The 21,605-nt window shown below is 41.3% G+C and overlaps 1 protein-coding gene across 7 annotated transcripts in view; it reads left to right on the top strand.

Moving 5' to 3' along the window:
- The window catches only part of PLCE1 (phospholipase C epsilon 1), a 932,976-nt gene that overhangs the window by 712,992 nt on the left and 198,379 nt on the right, over positions 1-21,605 (top strand). For all 7 annotated transcript variants that reach the window (XM_085605968.1, XM_085605952.1, XM_085605960.1 and 4 more), the window contains one exon: positions 16,901-17,018. In XM_085605968.1, the coding sequence (XP_085462094.1) occupies positions 16,901-17,018 (118 nt within the window). The remainder of the gene's footprint in view (positions 1-16,900; positions 17,019-21,605) is intronic.

The following is a 21,605-nucleotide window of genomic DNA, read 5'->3' as shown; positions in this document are numbered from 1 at the left end:
AGCAGTTCTGTTTTTGTAGCCTTTTCTAGTTTAACAACATATAAATGTTCCCAACGTGGATCAAATCTGTGAGCTTGCCCCTCAAATCTAGAGGTGGGCTAACCTCTCACCTCTTAACAGCATGCCACTCTCTCTAGAGATTTCCATTGCTACCTTGGCAAATGATTACAACTTCCGGGTAAACATTTTTAATTAGACATTCCAACATCGTTATCATTTTGATATGAACACTCCATCCTTGCTTCCATTGTAGCTTGGTGACACTATTCCTATCCTGCACTGCTGCTATAAAACATTCGGTGTCTTTCTGACCCTTAGACATTTTCAGTGGTAATTGTTGGACTTGGTCCTATCTGCAGGTTCATCCCCAAACATTTTGACTTCACTCCTCCATTTTTGCTGGGTTTTGTTTTTTTTGGCCTTAGGACTCTGTGCACTTTACCACTGCTAACCATTGCTAATTTGCTTATGGTCTCCCTTTAAAACATGGTTGAATTGTCATATACCCAACTGGCAACCTGAACAGGACTCTTGACACAAAACTTTAGAGGGTAAAACGACAGTAGTACTTATCTGGGTATCCGACCTGTGTTCCATCGCGGTTGTCATGAATGTTTGACTTTGAGCCAGTCCTGTATGACAAGATAGCTGCAGTTGGATTTATGCTTTTAGGCGCTATATTGCAGCATGGGTTCTATTTGTGTGATGGTTTCACAGTTGTACTTTTTGAAGTGTTGCCCTAATACTTTACACATTGCCTCCAAGTTAAGCCTGACTGCTCTGTGCCAAGCTACCAGCGGGTTGAACACAGGTTAATTTGGGATTTGCTTGCGTCTTACCCTGACTAGGATTGTGATTGCTGTGTAGCCAGGGATCACATCCTAGTCAACAGTAACCCAATTTCTAACAGTAATGGTAACTTATACAAGCACTCAGCTTCATTATTTTTCCTTCCCTGAATGTGCTGGAAAGTAAAAACTGTATTCTAAATGTTTGATTCCCAGGCTTGCTAAATGGGCACTAGAATTGCAGAAATAGACGTAGAGCCTCCCATAAAGTGCACAAGTGATTTATGATCAGTTTTCAGTGCAAATTGTGTGAATTTTTATGCTGCCCAAGTACATGCAGACATCTCTTTATCTGTAACAGATTATTAACCTCATCACTTCTCTCTGTACCAAGGCAGTACCAACACCATGTTTTCTTGTTTCCACAGTGGCACAAATACAGCTCAGACAGGCACCTCTGGATCATTTGGTGGTAAAATAAGAGCATCACCTGATCATTCTTTCTTGATAGTGGTAAAGATAATTTCCAATATTTCACCCATGAAACCTTCACCCCCTTCTTTAACAGTCTCGTAAGTAATTCACCAGTCTTGGCAAAATTCAGGACAAACTTCAAATACAATACAACATAGACCCAAAAATAATAGAATTTGCTCTCGTCCTTGGGTCATCAAGCCCCCTGATTAAACTTGGTCTTGTTGTAATTCCTCTTGCTGAAATGATTTATCCTAAATAGTCTGCTTCATTCCGGAATAAAAAAGCAATATTACAACCATTTTCCTAAATCCCAAAATATCATCCCACAGTGCCAAGGTGCCAGCCCCATGAAATAATTGATCATTTAAAAGCAGTCACGAATGCTAGCTCATTTAGCATTCTCCTGTATTGGAAGACACCATTTGAGATTACATAAGTGGTGAAATGCTGCAATTTATGTGGCCAAACAACTTGATGCTATACAAGGGGAAAGTCAAGGTTTGAGAAAATTCTGAAATTGCCCAACATTCCTAGTGGATCGTTGATCTTCATCAAGGGATGGCCATCTTGCCACATTTCATGGTTCAAAGAATGAAGAGCAACACACAAATGTACTTTTTTTTTTTTCTTTCGGCAGTCATAAATGGTGACACTAACAGTAACTCTCAGCGGGAGACAGCCTTTACAACGCGGGCAGTGCAACGCAGTGTGTTTACCACACATTGGCTTTACCATGAATATGACTTTACCATGCATATTTTTTAGAATGAAAGGCAAATATATTAAGGTGTGTGCCTTTAGGGCTGAAGGGTAGGTAAGGGTATAGTGTGGTGAGGGTGTGTTTGGCATGTGTGGCTGTAGATGCATATGCATAGCATAAGTCCGCCATCTAGTGTTGAGCTCAGAAGTGTGCAAGTTGGTTTTCTTTGAAGAAGTCTTTGGAGTCACGAGGTGTAGTAACTCCACCTCTTGCTTGCTATGCGCATGGTCCTCGACTCCATTGTTAGATTGTTCTTTTTCCACCTTCAGTTCGGACGTATGCTCCTCTGCTCCGGTTTGATACCGTTGGTATTGGTTTCGATCACGGTTCGATCGCTGCTTCGCTCCTTATACCATTGATGTCTAATTTGTCTGAGATTCTTGATTCGGTGGAGGCCTCCTTGAGCCTTCGCCCTCCGGGGTGGAACTTCTCTTCGAAGTTCACTCCTACAGTCATCCTGTTGGTGATGAAATGGACGCCTTTTCAATTTTGGACTTATCACACCATGTTTCCATGCACCGACCTACACCAGGTGTGTAACTTGTGCTCATCTACCAAACACCAGAAGGCAATCTGTGAGGCCTGCAGGTCTTTTTGATCAAAAAAGACACTGAGAGATAGATCGAAGGTCTAGAAGACTACAAATGTTTAAACGGTGCATCCACGATACACCAAACCTCTTCGGTTTGGAGGATCCAGAATGCGAGGTAGAGGCACATCCATCGGCTGCAGATGAAGGCAACATCTATCCAGACAGCAGCTCCAGCTCTTATGCAGAGTATCAAAACATTTCTCCAGGACATAAACCCGTGAGCACTGTGTCCCCTCCACCCCGAATAGCCGGTACTGGCAAAGCCTCACCCGTCTCATAAGCCAATGACTGTCAATTGGGCCACTACTGCCTTCGGGCCATGGTTGGCACCGACTGACTGCTTCCGAAATATCTAGCCACGGCGTGACATTGAAAAACAGCCTCAACAGCAGGTTGTTGATCCGAGGAATTCAATACCAGGCATGAGCCTAAGCACTCCACATCAGGCTCCAACTGACTTTTAGCATAGAAATATTTGGAGCTGAACCAAAACACTCCACTCAGCACCCAAAAAATCAGCCTCTGACCCAAAGCCTTCGAGACCGAAAATACCTATGTCTAAACCATCAAAGCCGAAAAAACATACGTCTTCGAGGCATTCTCCACACTCTGTACAACTAGTACTCGAGAGACTTTATCAAAAATTGGACTCTCGTCAAAAACATCTGATGATTGATCCAGATACAGAACATATCCTCACCAGGCCTCCGATTTCAAAGGCACAGCCTGTTAATAGGCAGCTATCTTTTGAGGAGGCAATTAATGTTCCTGTTCCACCAAAGAAAAAGAAGAGGGAGGATAAAGCCACCAGCCCACTGCACATAAGTCTACCATTACTGTCTCCTATGCACACTCCTTCGCCACAACTTTCACCAGTTCACCACAGTACTGAATCACCTAAGGGCTCACTTCACTGCTTCACGGGGGATGATGATCAGTTTTCAATAGAACCTCAAGATGACTGGGAGTCGTACGATGCAGGTGCACATGATAACACCAATCTAGATCTCTACCCATCAAAAACTTCTCCTCCTGATGACACCACTACTTATCACAACCGTATAAGTAGGGCAGCCACTTTCCCCAGCATGCCACATCACACTGAGCCTCTAGAGGACGTCTTCGTATTCGAGACACTCGTTCATTTAGCATTCCACGCAATAACTCCTGATGCTCAATGGTTTGCTCAGGCATACTCGGGACATTTTCAATGACCTAGTTAAATCCAAGATTATTTTTCCCAGGGTCGATGAGAATAATAAACCTTCCCCAGCCGACCTTACATACATCAAGGGCCATCTTACACCTGACTCACTAGTGGTGGCCACAGCAGGTAAACGGGCAAACTCTCAAACATCTGGTGAGGCACCAACACCAGATAAAGAGAGTAAAAGGCTAGACCCTGCAAGTAAGAGAGTGGCAGCACAATCTTCCAACCATTAGAGGATTGCAAACTCCATTGGTCTCTTATCATGCTACGATAATGCCCACTAGGATGAGATGGAAGACTTTCTACAGCATCTCCCAGAGGATCATTAAACCAGCATTTGCAATGCAATAGATCTCGCATTTGCGAGAGTTTAAGCTAGTGGCATTATAAATGACAATGCCTTTTCGTTCGTTCATAAACTTTATTCGTTTTTTTAAGAAACCATAAAAGTCACATATACACACAAAAATGTGAAATATTTAAAAAAGCATGAAAAGCATAAAACCAACCACGAGCAACTAACCCAGGTACAGCAGATAAATAGAGCGTTGTCAATTTTCAGCTGCATTGGGACAATTTTCCCTTTCTTTTCTATTTTGTTTTGTTTTTTAAATGCAACACCAGACCTCAGCAATAAAACAATCATTTTTCAAAGTGCATAGTGCCATTTTTTGTGCAAACGTTCTTGGCTAAACAACAGTGTGTAAACTAGGGCATGTAAACATTAGATAAAGTGCATAATATATTTTCACTGAAACTGACAGGTTTCAAACATTAGATAAAGTGCATAATAGCTATCCACTGAAACTGACAGGTTTCAATTGAGTGTAATTTATTTTCTTATCGTCAATGACTTGCAGGAGGGATTTAAAATTCAGCCGATAAATAGATGCTGACTTAATGTCAGTCATTCTTGAAGTGCAATGATGCTTAATTGACAGCACCAGAAAAATCAATATATACCATATACAAATCTCCACTCGGTGCAGATGATCATTTTAAAAGACAGTCTCTGAGGGTAACAGATAAAACGAAATCTCAAATCAAAAAGACCCATTATTTTCCAACTAAACCTCCTTAAGGGAAAAGCAGCAGAAATAAATATATATATATCATTTCGCAAATGTATTCTGATTGGAGGAGTCGGCGGTAAAACAGCGTTGGCCTACAGTTTTTTAATATTCAATACCCTCAAAAGTGGTAAAATGTGTTGCCTGCGACAATGCCTTTTATTTATCTGTTTTGATAATTAACACATAAATGAAAGGCATTGTCATTTACAATGCCAATAGCTCAAACTCTTGTAAATACGCGACCTATTGCATTTCAAAGACACAGCTGCAATTGTCCGTTGCCGCTTGGAAATTAAAAGTGCGCATGGCGCGCTGAATGTTGCAGGAAAGCATGTCCTGCCTGCAGTAGGAGAAACTTATTAAAGAAAATAGTGCTTACAGACTAAATAAGATGTACCGTGTAACAAATAAAAGTAAAAGGGCCAGTCCTCATGGGAGGTTATAAATGAAGATAAGCCTGTTAATGAATCAGAAGCCAGCATTTACGAAGGACGGTGACACAAGTCAATGACAAATATGGATGGAGAGTGGGTGGGGCTTCATGTCCATACTAGAATACAGCATGCCTCGCAGAGCAGCGCATGCGCTGCTCAGGCTCGACCTAAAAAGGACACACCAGATTGCCTCAGAGAGTAAACTATCCAACACAACTATACGTTGTGCACTTGACACAGCTGATACAGCAGCTAGAAGCATTAATTCCAACCTGCTTCTCAGAAGATGTGCCTGGTTAATGGTATCAGGTTTTATACCTGAAGTTCAGCCCCCCCCCCCCCCCCCCTTTAATGGCAAACATGTTTTTGAGCCGCAACTGGATACCCTTCTACAAAAAATAAAAAAGATAACAAAATGGCAAAAGTGATGTGACCATTGCAAACGCCATCACAACGTGGCTGCTTTCGCCAGTCATAATATCGTTTAGGGTCCAAAACATCCTCCCCTGAGGCAGCCACCTCTTATAATAAAACGCACGCTCAGCCTCCCCAAAAAGATACTATAGTGGTTCATATAGAGGAAACAATTCTAGAGGTAGAGGAGGTTTTACAAAGCCTTTCACCTCCACCACCAAGCCTTTACTTGTCCACCAGTCCCCCCCCTATCACACTACTCCTTTGGGGGGCAGACTACAGCAGTTCTTTCCCACATGGCGAAATATCACATCCGACCAGTGGGTGTTGGATATTATCCAAACATTCCACCTCGCACCCACGGTCTGTCAACATACCATCAACAACTGGTCAAACAGGAAGTTCATGCTCTTCTACAAAAGGGAGCAATTGAATTTATGCCATTACGGGAAACAACCTTTACATCGCGGTTATTAGACCGCAGTGCCTTTACAACGCGGTTGTTTTAACGACCGCGTTGTTACAACGCAATGCCATTACTACGCAAGTCATTACATCGACTTGCAGTAGATGGCTCTCTAACATAAGGAATAGTATAGTTTACTATTCCAACACCTTCCCAACTGTTATGTAGGCTGGAGTTGGAATAGTAAATTATACATTCATAATGTTACGGCGCCATCTACTGCAAGTCGATGTAATGGCGTCGCGTTGTACCAACGCAATCGTTATAACGACTGTGTTGTGAAATACCACGTAGAAAAAGCACGTGTTGTAACATGCTATATTCGCCATTACACTAGCAAGGAACAAGGGTCTCTTCACTTTACTTCCTTACCCCCCAAAAAGGACCAGTCTCTAAGACCAATCTTCGACCTCAGACCCCTAAACAGTTACATTCTCCCAGACCACTTCCACATGGTCACACTTCAAGATTACTACACCAAGGTGACTTCATTGGCGCACTGGACCTAAAGCACTCCTGCTTTCATATTCCAATTCACTCAGCACATCGTCAATACCACATATTTGTGCAAAGTTTTCAGTTCAAAGTGCTTCCATTGAGAGTCACCACAGCCCCCAGGGTGTTTACCAAGTGCCTGGCAGTAGTAGCAGCGTATTTACATAGGCAAAACAGCCACATTTTCCCTTACCTGGACCATTTGCTCATCAAGATCAATTCTCTGCCTTAACCCTACTTCACCATCTACATTTCACGGTCAATGTAGTCCGATCTAACCGGCACCCCCTTCAGCTACACTCTTAACGTAGAGTAATCCTCAACTCACACTTGAGGATAGGTTACCCAAAAGCTGTAAGGATTCAATCATTCAAAGCGCTTCTTCCACAATTTCAGCCTCATCGGCAGAAAGAGGTGAGAACCATCATACATCTCCTAGGCAACATGCATTGCCATAATACCTCATGCCGGACTCAATATGCACCCGTTTGAGGAATGCTTAGTGTATCAAGAGACTCAAGTGGGTCAGCTACAAGATCTAGTGTTGGTCAGCCGTTCAGCTTACTACTCTTTACAGTGGTGGAATTCCGGCAGTCTTCTATAAAGGGACGGCCTTTTCTATACCCAGTTTCGCAGAGAACCATAATGATGGATGCATCACTGACTGACTGGTTGGGGAGCACACTCGTAGGAATTGTTAGTACAGGGCCACTGGACACCCAGTCAAACTCATCTCCTTATCAATCACCTAGAGTTGCTAGCTGTTCAACTAGAAGTAAAAGCATTCCTTCCCCACATTGCTGGCAAAATGGTTCTCATCAAAACAGACTATGTGATTACCATCTATTATCTGCAAAGACAGGAGGGGACCAGGTCACCTCAGCTATCTCATCTAGCCCAGAGCATCTGGAGGTATGCTCTCCTACACAACATTTACCTGTTAGCGGAGTACCTTCAAGGGATGGACAACGACTTTGCGGATCTCCTCATCAAGAGACAACAAGTCCATAAGTTGGATCTCAACCCACAAGTCCTCCACCCATTCTTCCGACAGTGGGGTCACCCACACATAGACCTATTCGGCACGCTCAAATACCAAATGACCAAACTTCGCCTCCAGGCCACAGCCAAAGTCCAAGGGCAGCACACTTGGATGAGTTGTATATTCGCTTATGCATTTTCACCTCTCCCACAGCTTCCGTTTGCGATTCACAAACTTCGGCAGATGTCTCTTGACACTCCTCCTAGTAGCTTCAACATGGACCAGACAACCATGGTTCACCACACTACTAGAACTCTCAGTAGTTCCATACGAGGTACTTCCTAACTAGCAGGACCTTCTAATCCAAAATCAGGGAGCAGTAAGACATCCAAACCCCAGATCTCTCAATCTTGAAATCTGGCTCAATAGGTCTTAGAATTCAGATACTTAAATCTACCTAAACAGTGTATGGATATTCTTAAAGAAGCAAGAAGTCCAACTACTAGAGCCTGTTACGCAGCAAAGTGGAAACACGTTGTTTTCTATTGCGATTCAAATGATATTTCGCCCTTAACAGCAAAGCCTCAGAACATTGTTATCTTTTCCATTTACAAACCTCTGGGTTAGCCTTCACTTCCATAAAACTAAAGTTAGCGGCGGTCACGGCATATCTCAAAAACAGGGAATAAACTTCTATATTCAGGACTCCTGTCATTAAAGCTTTTCTAGAGGGTCTCAAAAGAGTTATCTCGCTTAGGGTTCCTCCAACACCAGCTTGGAACCTCAATGTTGCATTAACACTGTTAATGGGTTCCCCATTTGAACCTTTACACTCATGCCCTCTCTAGTTTCTGTCCTGTAAAGTAATTTTCTGATTGCAGTTAGTTCACTCATACCTATCAGTGAACTTCAGGCATTAACTCTAAAAGAACCATTCTTCCAACTTCATAGGGACAAAGTGGTAGTATGTACCAAACCGAAATTCCTTCCGACAGTAGTCTCACAGTTCCACTTAAATCAATCTATTGAGTTGCCAGTGTTCTTTTCACAACCAGATTCCGTTGCGTATAGAGCTTTACACACACTGGATGTAAAAAGAGCTCTCCTGTATTATATTGACAGAACTCCATCATTTAGAAAGACACAATGCTTATTTGTCACATTCTAAAAAACCACATAAATGAAGTACCATCACTAAAGTAAGCATTTCACACTGGATTGTAAAATGCATCCAAACATGTTATGCTGAAGCTAAACGAAAATGTTACTTAACCAGTAAGCATTTGTTTGTTGCATGTTGCGCTGTAGATTCACATGTGTCCACCCTCCTCCCCGTACACGTTTGTTGTTATCTACATTAATCATTACACTATTTTTGCATGGTCTGCTCACTAGGATACATCACCCTTCGCACTCCATACTCACTGGCCAAGGGGAAAACAATCTAACAATGGAGTCTAGGATCATGCACATTAAAAGCAAGAGGAGGCGTCACTACTTCTCGTGACTCAAAAGACTTTAAAAAAAAAACAACTTGAAGACTTCTGAACCCAACACTAGATGGCAGACTTATGTTAAGCATGTAAATCTACAGCAGTACATGGTACACCAGATGCTTACTGAGTAAGTAGCATTTTCCTTTTCGTGTTTCGGGTGGGTAAGGCTAAAGGGTGGTGAGGGTGTTTTTAGAGTTTAGGGGTGGATAAGGGTATAGGGTGTTTTTAGAGTTTAGTGGTGGGTAAGGGTAGAAGGTGGTAAGGTGTTTTTATGGTTTGGGGTGGGTATGGGTATAGGGTTTTAAGGGTGTTTTTAGGCCTTAGGGGTGGGAAAGGGTATAGGGCGGTAAGGGTGTTTTTAATGTTATTGGGTGGGTAAGGTAATTGGGTGGTAAGGCTATATATAGGGTTTGGGTGATCAAGGGCATGGTAAGGGTGTTTTTAGGGTGTAGGGATGAGCATTGGTATAGGGTGATCAGGGTGTTTTTAGGGTTTAGGGGTGGGTATAGGGTGGTAGGGGTATTTTTAGGCTTTAGGGGTGGGCAAGGGTATAGGGCCGTAGGGGTGTTTTTCAGGGTTATGGGGGTTGGTGAGGGTATGGGGTGGTAAGGATGTTTTTAATATTTAGGGGTGTGTAAGGTTATAGGGTGGTAAGGCTAATTTTAGGGATTAGGGGATGGATAATGATATAGTATAATAAGGGGGGTTTAGAGTATTGAGGTGGGCAAGGTTATAGGGTGATAAGGATGTTTTTATCATTTAGGTGTGGGCAAGGGTATTGGATGGTAAGGGTGTTTTTAGTGTTTATGGGTGGGCAAGGGTATAGGGTGGTAAGGATGTGAGTTAGGGGAGAGTAAGGGTATTGGCTGGTAAGGTTACAAAAAAGGGGGGTTTGTGGAGGTTGCCTCCAAAAAGAAAATATTTATGTTTATAATAATAAAAGAAAATGGTGGGGTTTCCTCAATGAAAATAAAAATGAGTACTGTGTGTATATGTATATATATATATGCGTGTGTGTGTGTATATATATATATAATATGGATTTCACTTACCTTGTATATATTTACCTTACATTGTAAAGGTATACACATGGTAAAGGCATGCGTTGTAAACGCATGCATTGTAATGTCATACTATCCTCTCAGCAGCCTCCGTTACAACTTCACTCAAGTGATTATCCAAACCCTTTGTTAAATCCATGGGTACACTCGTTATGGCACTCTTTCCTCTTGGTGCTCGGACAGTTATACTCCATGTTTCAACTTGATTAGGTACTTATATCGTTTCAACTGTCCCAAACCCTCCTTGAAACACTCATGTTTTGAAATAACATCCTCCCTAAACCATGAATGCACCTTCAAATTTCTAATTTTTTGTATCGCCTGAATGCTTATCTTTCCTCATCACATCTTACCTCAGCACACTGTTGCTCTCCGCACACACATCCCCCACCGAATCAAGGTTCATTTTTTATTGAACATTCACAGCTTGTGCTTTATTGTAGGACAATTAGGCAGTTCCTAATATTCCTTGGTGCACCAACCGTAGAATATCATTTCCCTCGAAAAAGTGTGTGTTAGTGTGGGCGTGCATAACCCAAGCGGTAAGTACCGAATCAGTTCTCATAGCATGGGTTGACCCTGACAGAACCAGACAAACACTGTCTTTGTGAGGACCAGTGCGTTGTGTGTGTCCCAACCTCCGAACTCCGTGGCGGGCAATTAAATCTATTTTCATACCTCTATTAATAGCCAGCTTGCCCAATTTTCTAAAATAAATTCTTTAAAGAATATCAGCGATTTTTGTGATATATACACCAGAGTCCAGGAGTATGGACCCTTCCTACTATTACCCCGGAGACTGGATCCTACAAAAATGAACATCACAACTCAAACTATTAACAGTTAGAACCATGGGTCCGATGTACAAAAATCTCGAATTGCGATATCCCAATTGCGATTCTTAATGAATTACAATTCGTGATATAAGGAAACTTACAAGTCTTAAAGAGCGATTCTTAGACCCATTTGGAATCATAGCCATCGCAAAAATGGTGGTTTGCTGGAGTCAGCAGACCACCATGTCTGTGATTTCTATTAAATAAAGCAATATCCTTTTTTTTTTCTTCTTTTTTTTTTTCTTTTTTTGTAAATGCAGCCCGTTTTCCTTTAAGGAACATAGGGTGTGTTTAAAAAAGGAAATGAAACATTTCGTTTTTTTTAATTTAGGTGTTTGTCAGTGGGACCACTGCCTCCTCTTAAAAAATATTTAGTTCAACATTCTCAATGGGGAAGTGGTCCCGTGGAGACCTTTTCCCATTTGTGAATGGTTACCTCCGCCTTCAAGGTGTCAGTAAAAAATGAATGTTTTGTAACTGTAATTTGGTCGCAAAACATTCATACATGCCACTGCAATTCCGTATTTGAAAGGGACGCCCTAAACAGGCCCTTTCCAAATACCTAATCGCTAAACTAAATTGTGAATCGGTAACAAGTTACTGAATCGCAATTTAGTATATGTACATTAAAAATTGCTTTTCTGCAGTTGCAAATGGACAGATTCTGTTAATCGCCCCTTTTCAGATGGCAGAAAAGTTTTGTACCTATGGTCCTATATCCTGTACGCTTTCACGTAGACTTTCCTCCTCCATGAATATGTTGACATTAGTCTTCTTTCTGGAACTAATGCACAGCCGTTCACAATGTCTTGTCTTCCCTTAATTTCTACACATTCTTTTACTGGCAGAACAAAACTTAAATGCAGCCTTGTCTAAAACAGTTGCCTTCTTAGTTTTGAAAAGCGTTCTTTGATTTTGTCCTTTCTATCCTACTGAAACTTTCATGATTGCGCTCAGCAGATTTGAATTCTCAAACTTCAGTTACTCCGCTTCCTTAAAATCTTTGCTTCTTCCTGAGACGTTCCCACATTGTCTTTGGCTATATAGTGTACAATAAAGTTATGTTTTTACAGTTAAGCAGTTTCCCTTGTATTTTCTTGTTGTAGAGCAAACAACAAGTTGATTTCATATCAACTACTCCATGAGCCCTTCAAATTCACAATAAGAGGCCAACACTCCTAATGAAACTACATGCAATTCAGAATATTTGGGGGCATATGCATCAACATTAGCATTTGCGATTCCTTATTAGCGAAAAATAAGGAATCGCTAATAAGGAATAGCAAAAGGCTATGCATGTAGGAATCGCTATTCAAATAGCGATTCCTTAACATTCCTTATTACCGAATCGGTAATACCGAATCGGTAATAAGGAATACCTACCCATTCATTCCTATGGCCTTGGAGGCCCATAGGAATGAATGTAAAGCCATTCTGTATTAGCGATTCGGTATTACCGAATCGCTAATAGCTGGAGCACTTTCAAGGGTGTCAAAAGGACACCCTGTTGCACCCCTGAAAATGATATGTGCACATATGTTGCACACACACATGCTCTAAGGGCATGTGTGTGCACAACATGACACTTTGAAAAATGCACAAAAGTGCATTTTTCAAAGTTTTTGCAAATTACCATGCAGTTCATCTTCATGGTAATTTGCTCCCCTTAATAGCGAAATCGCTAATTTTTTAACTTTGATGCATTGCATTTAAGGAATCTCACTTTGGGATTCCTTAAATGCAATCGCTATTTAAGGAATCGGTATTTAAGGAATCCCTATTTAAAGAATCGCTATTTAAGGATTCCTTAAATACCGATTTCTGCTTTTGGGTTGATGCATTGGGATTGGGTATTTTTTACTTAATACCGGGAGCTAATAAGGAATCGGTATTTTACCGACTGGATTTTGGCTTGATGCATAAGGGTGTTGGTTTGTTATTCCCTCGATAAAAATAAAATGTCTGCTTACCAAAATGTTCTTCACCTCACATTGTTGTTACAGGCGGTGTGCTACCTCTTGATAGTCATCTAATTTCTGAAAGGGTGGTGTTCGTACAAGAATATGTTAAAAATCATATAACTCTCAAAGCCAATACATTGTTCAAGCAAACATTTCCTTCTTTCAGGTCGAAATGCAAACCGATCAATCACTTCAAAAAACATATTGAAAGCCTATGGGTGTTCTCCTGGTGATTCTGAAATGATGAGAGGAGGATTGATAGCTTGACTTTCTCAATGCTAAATACTTGGACTTGTGGAAAGCAAAATAAATAGCAGAGCAAGAATTTAAAGGGCAGACGTCCAGTGGCCAAATGTTCTCCAAGCGACAAACATAGTGAAGTCAAAGAATTCTCTTAGCACAATGCACAGATGCAAATTATTCCGAGAGAGCAAGTGCCAAAACAACCAGAATGTAGACTGCTAATTTGTTCCTTTTATGCTTCCACTCGCTGAGCTGTCAATCAACGTCTCCACTTGTAGTTCCACGACAGAAAAAGAGCAAACGTGTTTATTGGGCCGTTGATTTGCGAAGGGAGCCAATACATGTTTGGCAGCCAGCAGTATTGCCATGATGGTGGCAGGTTGCATAGAGTGCAAGACATCATGAATTAGTGAAAGCTTGGTTGTTAGAGCGTCCAGGCGTAAGTACTGAAACATGCTGGCAACCTGATCAACAGTAACGCCCAGCTTATTGATCTCTGAATGTCAAGACACCATGGAATCACCATCCAGCACAAGATGGACGCTTCAAATAACATACTTTTGGGTGCAATGAGAATGAAAGAACACAGCACTGGAATGGCAGGCAAGAAGGACAGCAGAAAAGGAAACTAACCTGACGGTGACGTGGTTTTGATTGTAGGTGACATAGGGAACAGTCATAAAGAGCCCCTGTGGAAGTACTTAAACTCAGGAGGCAAATGCAGATGGCAAAGCCAAGCAGCATCATGATGGTTAGGGGCATTGTTTTGACCTATCCTGCCACACTCTCGCTCCTAAGAGACTTGAATGATATCTTCAAGCTCGAGATGGTGAGAATTGTAAGAAGAAAAACGTAGACCTCAGGAAGCTGGCTCCCTGACTGGTCATAGAAGACACTTTTTTTCAGTATGAAGATGCAAAGCCACATATTAAGGAGGAAAAGGTAGTTTATTACAATGCACAAGAGCAACAGAGAAGACCAGTTCAAGCAATAAAGCTCTCTCTCTCTTCCTTAACTGACCTCCTGAATAAGCCTTCATGGGCTTTCCATTTACATCATAATGGTTTAGACAAGCGGATGAAGTATCTCAGGCTTTATAGGAAGCAATAATTTTCTGGATTATCTCAAGTATTCCCACGACTGCTACAGCAATTGGGCAATATTCTATCACTACCCTTTTATCATGGACGATTGCCAATGTTCTTAAGGAAGGCATCTTCCAAGCAATAGTGCCTTCAGATTATCTTCATCACAGATAATACTGCACAGCAGAAGGTGTTTATGGAAGTGGAACCCCATACTCCAAAATTCTGAACACTCAAAATTCAAAACACACAAAAGTTACCTCTGGCGGATCCACATCTTGGTGGTTGATTTTGTGTAATAAGGTACCATCCCCATCCCCAGACCCAATATTAGTTTAGCAGAGTAGCAAAAAAAGTAACTTAGACCACTCAATAACTCGAGTTCTAGATCAGGTAAAAAATTAAAGAGTTTTATTAAGAAAATCTGAAAAATCAAGAGGTTCAGAATAAAAGTATGCCGTGAAGGCTCAAATGCAAATTACATAGAAATATAGAGTCCCAAATGCAGAGCAAAATAATAAGAAATCGAGCAGCATCCCTAGAGGGAAATTTTAAAATTCTCTGTAAGAATCATTAAAAAACATATCCAGTAGAAAAGGAAAAGTCTTTCAAACATCTGATAGTCTCTAGTAAAAAAAAAAGGTAAGTCTTCTGGCTCATGCCCCAAACAAGGGGTTCTTATACACAATTATTGCATACAAAAAGGGAGAAAACTGCAGTTTAATTGTGACATGATCAAAAGTAACCAATATTGGATAAGTCATAGCTTTGCACCACATAACACCTACAACACTATCCCATTTTTAAGTAAGTGTCATGCAGTTTCTACATCACGTTGTCATGTAGGACGTTCAGTTAATATGCAGCATTTCTAAACAATAGGCCATACATCAGTGGAAGAGTGTTGATGCCAGCAACAGAACTACGGAGAAAAGTCCTTGAGAATCTACAACATTAGTAACTCGAACCGAGTTCATTTCAGTACATGCACATTCAGAAAAAACGATTACATCATTTAATATTCATTCTGTGAAGCCTGTAAGTCTCAAAATGCTCATGGGGACGAGATGGGAGGGGAAAGGAAAAATTAGTGAAATTTCATGTGGCATGAGAACTGCATTTATGCTAACGCAAAATTTAGTTTTCATCAAAATTTAGCCTAACTAAAATGAGTTAATAAATTTGCTTCTATACATTAAATTAAACTTGTTTCATCTACATTCATATTAGTTTTATATTATCACAATAAATCCATTAACAAAATCAGTGTTTGACAACATTCATTTTCAGGAAACACCACACATGCATGAAGAAATAAGTAGGAAGGGCGAAACAATCATACTTTAGGAAAGGAAACATAATGAACACAAAAATAAGCAACACAAACATGTTTGTGCCATGTCTACTACACCATTTGAGGGACATGGTTCCCATGGATCCTATTAAGCAAGATGACGGAACCAGTACTGGAAATGTCTCTTTAAAAATAAATAAATAAAACCTTAACAAGAATACTAATAAATCCTGTGGAGTTAGTCATAAAGGTAGTATGAAATAATATGAATGCCCTAAGAGATAACGCCAGGCTAGCATCCCAACACAGCATGTCTTTAGACAACGCCAGATGACCTCTCGATGAAGTATGCACGTCTGTACACCAGCTTTATCAATCTTCTACCAAAGAACAGAAAGAGTTCTATGTGATCCATTCAAAGAAAGTACATGTTCTGGATAAAATAATGGACCAAGTTTAAATTGCAGCCGCTGTGGCTCGACTTTGATCAAGGACCGAGTGATGAATATCCCTACCCTTGGGCTGTTCTTGGTGGTGAGCTGGACATCATTAATTTAACAGAGAGGGACACTGTCATGTTGAGGCAGCTCCCCAGGGATTAGGATTCTAAACATTCTTCCCTGCTGCACACATGGATAATGCCGCCGACTGTGGATCTTTCGTTGGCCGGCACCCAATAGTAGGGCTGCCATTGCTGTTTTTGTAGAGCTGTAAATAGCAGGTCTCACTTGAAACAATTTAAAGGCCCCCATTATCGGTCTCTGAAAAATGAGTGAGCGATGCGGCCCTGCGGAGATTCAGATCTGTGGTGTGCAGCTCACGCATGCACATCAGCAGGAACTGCTTGACTCACTGAGCTGTCTACCCAGCAGCGACAGAGCCGAGGACCTGGATACCTTTGGTCTCTACAGTTAATTTCTTATAATTGGTCACTAAAATTTAATTTTACTTGGATGCCTATGAGTAAATCCTTTTTAGTGAAATATAAAAATGATGCTGTATTATCTTTACATTCGTTCCTCTCACTTCATTGTTTTACATAGTTTAAGATACAGCTATACGGAGATGCAATGTGTTGATGCTTATTGGTGAGCCAGCAGTATCGTCGTCAAACTGTACGCCACTTCAAATGGGGTTTGGTGTCTCTCATAGGAATGTACCTTTAGCATGTGGACGTTGAGGAGAGCGGACTAAAGCTGTTAATATATCTAAAGTAGATGATTGTATCCACAGGTGTATGACATGGAGCTCGATGAAGAATTTTACCTTCCACAAAACAAAAAAGAAACGAGGCAGATCGCTCCAGAGCTTTCGGATCTGGTCATCTACTGCCAAGCTGTTAAATTTCCTGGTAAGCATACCAGAGTGAGGTTCTTTCCCACTCATTCACTATTACACTGTGCATCCTTTAAAACCAGGATCATCTGGTCTTACACTAACGAATACACGTGCAGAGAAGGAAATGCCTTGGTTCAGTTTCATTTGGGAATGTTCAGTCTGTTTGCCAAGGTCATCCGAGGAATTAACCCCTTACGGGAAGCAGCGCTGCTGTCTGATGTTGTCCAAAAATATTTCATCACTCTCCACCTAACAGTCTCTTACTCATTGCATATGTAATTGTACGTGTGCTTGTTTGATAAAATCTTTGATACTGTCTTTTGCGAAGAGCCCTGACCGAAAACAGGGGTCCTAGCTCAGAAATTGATTTATATCCAAATATTATAAACCATAGAGTTTCCATCTTAAACAATGAAATTAGTTTCGTGTGTATATGTGAAAGCTCCGTAATAGCTTGCTGGTTGTCACATTTGATTTGAAAAGCACAGTACGTATTATTGTACGGCCAGTAACTATCCAGCACCCCCACGCCACTTAACATTTTTTTCATTCTGTCTGCACTGCATAAACAATACTTTACTGCTAAACGCTCAAAGCATTTCTTAACGGCTTAAAAAATCATATTACATATCCGTTTTAGTCAAATAGCTTGTCACTTTAATATTTAAGGTCAAATAGGGACGCTGAGTTGACTTTTTGGGAATTTCCTAGCTCTCAGACCTGCCTCTTGTTTTTAAAGTTGGCGAAGACTTTTAATTCATTTTATAATGGGGAGGGTCAATGGCACCATACGGTTGCCCAGATCGCTACAAACAATATAAAAGCGCAAACTACCCGTATAAGCATCTGTCATATGTCCTTTGCTCATATACTCCCGTCTTTTATGGGGTTCGCTCCTGTCCTCATGCTCTTTCTCTTAATAAGTCACTATTGGACAGTGATGCCTGTTGTCTGGGAGAATCAAAAATTGATGCCTGGAAATGTTCAAATTCGTGTAAGTCACCGGGAACCGCTGTTGGCAATATTCCATGTAATTGTTTATTCTCCTTGAGCCTTACAGACAGTGAGTGACCCATCAAATGTAACTCAGTCTTGCCTCTGTCCCCATAAAGGGACAGGTCAGCCAAAAGGCTGAGCCAAATCCCAAGGCAAAAGGAACCCAAGCAACCCTAGAAAAGCTCTAACCCTGGCAGGCTCCATCATTGGGCTTAGTGTCGAATCCTTACGGACAGTGAGCTATGGGGCCCACATTTAGGCAGGGTGCCAGGACAAAAAAGTGAGAGATTAAAATGCTTGTATTAATATTAAACACTATTCATTATGCTGTACAGCATTTTATTACGTAATGTTTGCTTGCTCAGCCATTACAGACAGTGGCACATGCAAATCAGTGTTGGTCCTCACCAAATTAGATAGTCAACCAATAATGGTGAATACGATTAGTGTATATGGGAAATGTGAAATTGAATGCATATGCAGTGTTGATTCCAGCATTTCCATCATCACATGAGTACTCTGTTGTCTGGCCACATCTTCCGTCCAGGTGTCTGACTGCAGGAATTTTTGTAGTATGCCCAAATCTGGGACTTTCTCAAATGTTGTTTTACTCAAACTGTGGTGGATTTGAGCACAATGTTAAAACTGCCCAACATAGCCTTATCATTCACTCGCCAGTCATACGTTCTTAAATCATGACTTGACAACATTTTCACATGCCTTGTATGTCATTTATTAATTATTACCTGTTGCTAGGGATCTTAACAGTGGTCTGCACCCTCTGCTGAAGGTGTTAACCATTGTTATTTTCCTTGGCCTCAGTTATGAGCGTGCGGAATTATGACTGTTAGGATGTATAATAAGGGAAAGGGCATTGATCATTTGTTAATGCTAACCAGCATCTGTGCATTAAGCCTCATTGAACCTGTCTCTCAAATGTCCCAAACAAACCTCCAATCCCCCTCCCCATCCTCACCACAGCGTCAGATGTTTGACCCGTTTACTTACTGGTACATGTCTTCCTCGTCAGTCCCTACTGTATCAGTATTCATACTCCCCAGACAGTCATAGCATCTGAATTGACCAACATTTTAGTTTCACTTTAGACTAGCGAAAGTCTATTTATCTGTCCTTTCTCTTTGTGTATTCTGAAATACTTCCTCCCCCTCACCCCCCCCCCCCCCCCCCCCGTTTGAAACTTTAGATTCACACAGTACAGAGTCTCTGTTACTGTGTATTCCATGGCTGCTCATGTGTAGGTAGAGAAGAGAAATTGCATGAGTAATTAGGTCATTACCTCTATGTTTAGTCTTCCTCATCACAGTACTTACCGTATGGAGATTTATAATAAATAAATAAAAATGTGATATAAAAACAAATGCACCCAAAAAATATCTTTGTTTATAAAACACTCTACAAAATGTTGTAAATACATACATTTACATATATATGGAATCAATAAAAGAAATACTGTCACAATAATTGAGTTGCAGAGGAACAAGACAAAAGAAATAAAACCGCAATGCAAAGAAAAAACTAACGTGAATTAAATCCAAGCACTAGATAACACACCTTTCGGTAATTGGTTAAAATCATGATAGTGTACTCGTACAAAATAGTGAATTGCAAACCTATGTGGTGAGAACCCTCTACAGCATTTCATTTATGAAATTCTTCTAGCTTCCGCCCATGAGGTTGCTATTAGTCTGGTGGAAGAACCGTGAATTCTGGACGCTACTTCTAACTTCTTGGTATTTTAAGCATACAAAATAGCAAATTTACCCCAACGGCTAATGATAGGTGTTGATCGTTTCATGCCTTTACTATTTGGGCCAAAGGTGACTAGATGTGATATGCACAAACTGCATGATTTTGTTCTTCGAACATATATCTGTAGTGCACCCTTAACATCTAAAGGGGACAAGCTTCCTCATTTGATGTTGGATGTGCATGACAAAGCCCCCTTTTTGGCATGATCACCCCCGTTTTATCTGGACTGATGTTGCTGTTTTTAGGTCTCGCCTGACCCAGCGCATGCGCTGGTCTGGCGAGACTTGAGACTTTGAGAGGGCTCCAAAAAGTGCTACCAGGCCAGCCTAGAGCTACAGTGCATGTGCGCGGGCGCGCGCGCCGTGCTTTACCGCGATTACTTTCACGGCCGCTTTGATATTTGATCGCGATCATTGCTATCACTTTCACGGCCGCTTTGCATAGCCAATAGGTCTCGCTTTTGGGACCTTATAAGTATTTAGTTATGCAACTGTTGCATGGCTAAACACTTACAAGGTCCCAAAGGCGAGACCTATTGGCTATGCCAATGCTTGTTTTGATTGTGTGCACTAAGACCCTGTTAATAGGCCCTAGCACGGGTGGTCTGCCCCTGTATGTGGTAACATTGATGAACTCCTAGTTGCCATATTTAACGTTCATATGAAGCCAGAGTATATGTTGCAGAAATACAGCCATAGCATTAAAAGTTGAATGCCATCTGTGTACTGCAGCACTTATTATGTCACCCCATAGTGTGACAGAGAAAACATGTTTGCAGGCCAACCAGTGTAGTCGGACTGCTACAGTGTAAACTTGCAGTCAGACCTGTCAAAATAACCCTTTTTACCACAGAAAACTTTCCCGTTTAAATATTAGTCACCCATATGTAGGCTTTGTAGCCCACAAGGTAGGGTGCATGGTTCAAAAATGAGACATGTAGGAATGCAATGTTAGCATGTCCTTATAGTGACAAAGCCTTTAATGCTATTCTCACTGTGGGAGGCTCTGGCCGTTTTATTAGGAAAACTAGAGTACAGATTAAAATATTAATTGTTTTTTCTCTGGTTTGAAACCAAATGTTCAACCACTATTTTTAATATTTATTAGACACCCAATTCAATGGGGAAATTGGGGTTTTGATTAAAAATGTAAGAAAAGTAACTGTCACATTTCCCTGCTTTAAGCTTCAGGAAGATAATTTGCATTAGCTCTCTTGCAGCTGCTAGCCAGTGCTTGACCTTAATGAGGTGTAGAAACATCTCCCAGAGCAGGAACAATGGCCTGGGTTTAGGGAGGGGCTTTTCTTCCCCTTGCAGGATGAGCAGTGACAGTGGGCCTAGGACCTTCAACAGATTGTGAAGGGGTCTTCCCTTTCACAAGTAAATATAACGATGAGACCTTGACAATTCAACCCTTAGCTCACCCATCCAGGCTAGCACCAGAACCAGTTGTGAGCGACCAGAGAGGAGTGGATTGATAATATCATTGGCCACACCTCTGGGAGGTCACACAGGCTCTGCACAAGGGAGGAAGGGTTCACCAATTTTGGGGGTAAGGTGCACTGTGGGATTAAGCAAAAGTGGGTAGGGTTGCCCCTGGATACTTTTACCACATTTATTGGGAAGGAGCCTGGAATCCCCTTCAGTCATTAACTGGTGCCAGCCATAAATGTAGCTCCCTAAGGCGCAGTCCTCAGAGCACACGCTGGACAGTGGAAGAACACAAGGACTGTACCTGCTGTTGGAGACCTGTGAGGAGACCTGAAGGGATGGACCTGCTTTCAACAAAGAAAAGTACTCCAATGGTCAGTTGGCTGACCTCTTGTGTGGCTACT

Source organism: Triturus cristatus, chromosome 1_2, assembly GCF_964204655.1.
Source record: "Triturus cristatus chromosome 1_2, aTriCri1.1, whole genome shotgun sequence".
In the NCBI taxonomy this organism is placed as follows: Eukaryota; Metazoa; Chordata; class Amphibia; order Caudata; family Salamandridae; genus Triturus; species Triturus cristatus.
The sequence above is the reverse complement of the archived record's forward strand: the minus strand, read 5'-3'. Positions and strand labels throughout refer to the sequence as shown.